Here is a 6000-nt window from a genome sequence, read left to right on the forward strand (position 1 = left end):
AACGGGATGCTTTGTCTTTGCTTGGCTTCGTTGCCTTCCAGCCAATTACACGAATGATTAATAATGGTCTGTAACACTATCCTCTTCTAACTCTTGTCATCTCTCCTTTATCCAAAGACAAGTGACAAGGACAGGCAAGACAAAGAGGAGGAGGAGGAGGGTTATAATGGCGAAGAATACAGCTATGAATATGAGGTGGGCAGCAGCTGCAATAAATGACGAATTCGTGAGCTGGGGGAACTTCGATTTAAAGTGATGACGTGTCTGGGTTTTATGGATTTGTCATTGTGGGAGTCTTCTTGTTAGTAGACTTGTCAAACTCAAAATGAGCATTTTTTCATATACTAGTGTCTCATCAGTGCCTACATTGAACTATGGAGAGAGTTTGATTAATGACACACCCACTACCTGAATTAATTATTGGAAATAAATTGGTTTGTCATCACAGCCCACTGAAACTTCTCTGCAGTCTTTAGCTCTTGTAGGTGTGTTAAAGATGATTTTTCTCTGTCTAAATAGGAAGAACTTCATCCAGAGGGCCTGTCTGTCTCACAGGAGAGGAGAGGCAACAGACCGGTGAGTTTGCCTTGAACTGCATGCTCTTATCTATTGGAACTGGAGTTTTTTTCATGTAAAATGTGTCCAATGTTTTTGTCATGTGCAGCAGGAAATCCATACAGATGAACTCCGTGATCTAGTGGATAAAAAGGTGAGTAGTATTCAATCTCTTACAAAATCTCTTTTATTTCACATGACTGCTCTCTGATAGAACGGGAGAAGAGACAGCTGAGCTCAGTTATGTGCTGCACCTGAGCAATAATAACATATTTTATCATTTTTTCTCTTTGTAGGAGGATCACTTACTCACATACAGTCTCACCCAGTTAGAAACATCAACAGAAACCTCCAGTCATCCTCTGCGATCTTCATCCGAGGTGGCGACAGATACACTTAATGTATGATAAACTATTTCCATTGTCAACATATCTTCACATATAACAAAATCTACAAAGATAAAAGATGAAAACTTTAATAAAACTGAATAGAAATATAGATATAAATACAGTATATGTATATTTAACAGATATGTAAGAATTGAAAAAGCCGTGAAGTGTAAAGGCGAGAGAGATGATAAAAGAGAGATGATAAATTTAAGGGTATTTCATAGGCTAGCACTCTATCTTCAAAATCGGTGATTAGTCAATATGAGTCAGTCCACAATTAGAAAAGAAATCACAAGAATGCTTTCTAATAGAGATATATCTTCAAAATGATGTAGCGAAGAATGGGGTTGGTTGTCATACCTCTTTTCCTAGTATTGCTCATCATCAAAACAACTGTCAAGAGTAGAGGTGTCTTCGACTCAGGATTTGCATAGTTGAATCTGATTGATCAGATTTTGCCTTTAGTCGACTAATAGTCAAACAACATTTCCGCAAGACTTTGTTGTCCCTGGTCAAAATGACCGGCAGTCCTCAAGAATTCTGGCCATTTAGAACAACTACCGGACATTTGCTTTAACATTATTTTGCTGCATTAACAGCAGCAAAACACATTAATCTCTCATGTTTTTTGTGTAAGTGGTTTAAAGTATCCAAATGAAAGTTGCGCGCTTTTCCTTATGCAGTCAGTTACACAATATACGCCCATGTTAAACTCATTAACAACAACAGTTAGCTCCACATTAACACCGTTAGCCTGTTGGCACTTTGGCTGCAATCATAACTTTGCAGCTTACAACAGCCAAATACCATCCTCCACCAAGCATCCAAACACATAACAAACGTGCTCTGTTAACTGGACACTGAACTCTACATTTCAAATGAGTAATGAGTCTTACCGTCAGTTGCTAACATCAGTCATCATGATGATCTAACTATAACCTCTGCTAAAGCTGGAAATCCAACCATCCTGGTTTATTTGGACGAGTCCCGGCAAGACAAAAGCTCCACAGCAGATAGTCCGGTCCAGTCCTCCTCTCATTAACAGCTTATCCAAGACTACTTCTGCCTAATTAGCCAGGACATCCCGAGCATTAACAACCAGCTACGTTGAAGAGAGACAGAGACTTCGTTACAAGCTCCAAGCAGTCCATGCCGTTCTGCACAATGTGATTCTGTGTTGACTACAATCCAACTTTATCTGAGTATTGGTCATAGGTAGTTTATCGAAGTCCACTACAACTCTGCTCGGCGTAAGCCTCTCTCTCTGCTGCTGCATTGGTGTTTACGACACTCAGCTATACAGTTCCCTTTGTTTCAGCCTCTTCATTACTCGCAGTGATGACACAAAATCCCTCCATTTGGTTAACCAGGAAAACCTCACTTAGATTAAAATTCTGCTTTACAAGAAAGCTCTGGTCAAACTTTCTCTGCATAGTCCTCAGCAGTACTGAGCCATCGCAGAGAGATAGATTTGCTTTGATGTCATCGTGCATACATAACTAGCCATGTGCTTGCTGTCTGAGGAGATAAACAACCCCAGCACAGCAGGACAGTAGATGTAGTAAGATTAGGCAACTTTTAGTTTAAATTAACGCATTCTCGCAACATATATTCTAGGTTACACAAAATATAATATGCAAGTATTCAGTATTTACTTATCTGGTCATTTGCATGTTTTCTGCCAGACACTCTGTCGGTTATATTTTTATCTGCTAGACTTCCACCCTTGTAACTGGCCAATGACCGGCAAATGCCGGCTAATGGAAACTCAGGCCTAGCAGCCCCATGTAGTCAGAATGGTACAATCTTGGTTACATAACAACATTCGACTATGAGGTTCATAGTCGAATCAGACTCCTTCGAATCGAATCGTCGAAACGCCGACTATTCCGGGTCACCCGGGTCAAGCTTAAGGTTTTGGCTTGAAATATGCACCTATCATTTTCCAACTTAATAAAACAAACAGATAATGAACTCTCATAGACACTCTGACACACTGTGACAACCAACCCCATCAGGGGGATGGGTATCACACACTATCGGGTTGTTTGCCTCAGTGTTGTTTTCATGGGTAAAATCTTAAAAAGAAGGCAGAACTAAATTTTAATTGCATTGACAAGTTGACAAATAACATAACTTTATGCATCTTGACACAAAATGAGCAAGGAATGTGAACAGGAACATCTTTAGGCCAGTCTATAGGCCTATAAGAACATAAAGAACAAAACAAGTAGGACTAACAATGAAAGCCTACTAAACGAGGCTACGCGCATTTACTGTCTTTGTTATAGTGATGGCAACTGTAGGGTCTGCGTACTCCAACTAATTAGAGCTTGTGTGCCCACTGGTTGCACATGCAACACTTCTCCCGTACCTCCCCTGAATGGCTGTGACGACCAACCTCCGAGACAGTGTGACGACCAACCCCAACTGGAATTTCTAGCTAACAACCGTGTAACAAGAAGTTAGCTAGCTAACAATTATCTAAACTACAAAACTACAAAAACTACATTTTTTAAGTGTAACAGTTGTTGTTTTTTAATAAACCTATTGTGTAAAAGCCTAGAAGAAAAATACTGAGGAGCTGAGTATTTACAGTTTGGCATGAAAAACACTAAAAGTCCTCTCACTTCAAATTCAGCTATCTTGTGTAGGTGAGCTTTTTTCCCCACTTCTGGAAATTTCCATGCCAAATTTTGGGAGACAGCGCCCTCTGGTGGTGAGATATAATGAGTGTGACAACCAACCCATGTGACAACCAACCCCATTCTCCCCTATACCGAGCTGTATTTTTAAGATTTGTCATTTATCAATAGTGTCAACGTTGCTTAGGACCAATTTTCCAAACCACATTTTATGCATCTCAGTATTTCATTAGAATTAACCACACTTAAATTTAGATCACAGACAAAGACAATCATTAAAGGGATATCAATCACTCAAATATTCCATAGTGGGTCTTGCATAGTAACTCTACCACTGACCCCTTTTATTTTTGATTCATAGTAATTGATTCAGACTGATGGTAAAGGCATTCACTGTAAAGTTGGGTAACATTTTGTCATAACTATGCACTCTTAGCATCAATAAAGCCTCAGTAGAACATTAGAAAAGCATTTTTAAATATACAACTTATCAACTATAAATTGTCATCAATTAATGGATGCCCTTTATAAACTGATCTATAAATGCATTATTGAGACACTAGTAAAACATTAGCTACCATAGCCCTAACTCTTACCTCAATCCTAACTCTATCTTTTTACTAATGCTTTACTAAAGCATCAATGGAACTTTTTATAACTTTGTTTGTAAAGGACTGTTAATAATGCTTTATAAATGTTGAGATGTACTGTCTTTGTCTGTTGTTTAATGTCTCAGGATCACCTTTTCTCCTCTCATAGGTTGCCTCTACAACCTCAGAGCCACTATCACAACCCTTAGACGCCATAGAACAGGTACACAACAGCAGCTGGTCTTATTGTCTCTTTTACTGATTCAGATTCAAATCAGTTTCAGTTTTAGTGTTTTTCTGTCACAGTCTTATTTCTTTTCTGTTATCAACAGGATGAAGTGTCACTGCCCACACCTCCCATCACGACAGAAGAACCAGTCAAGGTAGGGTTGTGCTTATTACTCATAGTCTAAATCTTTATTAAGTGAATGTTTCTGAAGATTCTTGCATGCCTCGGAATGCAAATCTTTCATTTACACTTACCAGGAGAGTCTTGAAGTGATGGACAAGTGCTTGAATAACAACGTATTGTATTCCAGAAATAACCATGTTTTATGTAAAGTGGAATATGCACTTCTGGGCATATTTCAAGACTTTCTCTTCTTCTCTTCATCTTCTTATGAAAGTTTCACCAGTGCAAACATGTTTGTATAGGACTAATATGAACACAGTGTGAATGAATATATACCATCAACAATTATTTAGTCCAAAAACCAAAGCATGAGACTGGACAGCATGCTTTTGCTCTCTCTAAAGCTTGACTGAATGGGAATGAGGCAAAAAATAAACCTATATTCCTGCTCTTGAGGAATGAATTACTACCAAAGAGGAAAAATATTCCAGAGAGTTACTTTTAATACTTTCTCTCTCTGTTTTTGTTTTAAACAGGATCTTTCTTAATTCCCAAGAGACTGTGACTGTAGAGCGTTAAAGCATTCATAAGAAATCACACAACACATGGAAAAAAACTGAACTGTTGTGCTGGTGAGGAGCCCTGAACCCTGTGCAGCGTTTCATGAGGAAGGACTTCTTTCCACACAGAGACCATGTCCCCTGACATCTTTGTTAGGCCTTAGAGCTAATTGGAAAATCAGAGAGAATTGTCTTCTTCATCCTGGGTCATTTTCATTTTGCATTATGTTCAGTGTTAACATCAGTGTGACCTTTACCCTGTTTACAACCTCTTATTTATTTATGAAGACCGTATTTTCTGGAACAAATATTACAGCTTGCTTAGACATTGGCAAACACTTTTTGGTCAGATTGTTCTGAATTTTTATTTATTGATCCATGTTTGTTTTCTGTAACAAACACCACTGAATAGCAATGACATAGTTGTCCTTTTAGCTCATTTCGTGACATAACATGCTTTCACTGGTGAAATTTTCCTTTGTTGTGACACCATTCAGCCTGTTTTTAATCTCTTTGTGCATGTATCCCTCAGTAAAACTGTTTCAATAACTACAAGCAAGTCTGTGTCTTTCTTTCATATATTTTCCATATCTTGCACATCAGTTTTTTGACATTAGCTTGTGTGATGAAGTTTTTGGGTGGCTTGACAGGTGCTCCAATCTCGAGTCAGGGTTAGGAAAAGTGCTCACTGGCCAGATTCCATGGTAAGTTTCATTCTAGTTTTATACAGGACAGTGTAATAGTAATAACAATGGCTCTAGTTTTTTTTTTTCTATATTGTAGGTGTTAATGCCAGGTGCTCCAGGTGGAAGAAATCGCTTCAAGGAGTCCATAAAAGTAACTTTTTTCCTTTTAGTTTTTTGCTGTTAATACAAAAATATAGATATGACTCAGTTTATGTCAACACAA

General features: G+C 38.3%; 1 protein-coding gene across 1 annotated transcript in view; it reads left to right on the plus strand.

Annotated features, from left to right (window-relative positions):
- LOC121505798 (collagen alpha-1(XXVII) chain-like) overlaps positions 1-5147 on the plus strand; it is a 33056-nt gene extending 27909 nt beyond the window's left edge. Inside the window, exons 50-56 of the mRNA XM_041781351.1 lie at positions 118-195; positions 520-576; positions 665-709; positions 852-956; positions 4349-4402; positions 4512-4562; positions 5068-5147. Of these exons, the coding sequence (XP_041637285.1) occupies positions 118-195; positions 520-576; positions 665-709; positions 852-956; positions 4349-4402; positions 4512-4562; positions 5068-5079 (402 nt within the window). The 3' untranslated portion in view covers positions 5080-5147. The remainder of the gene's footprint in view (positions 1-117; positions 196-519; positions 577-664; positions 710-851; positions 957-4348; positions 4403-4511; positions 4563-5067) is intronic.
- Positions 5148-6000: the final 853 nt, after the last annotated feature.

Source organism: Cheilinus undulatus, linkage group 23 (assembly GCF_018320785.1).
Source record: "Cheilinus undulatus linkage group 23, ASM1832078v1, whole genome shotgun sequence".
Classification (NCBI taxonomy): Eukaryota; Metazoa; Chordata; class Actinopteri; order Labriformes; family Labridae; genus Cheilinus; species Cheilinus undulatus.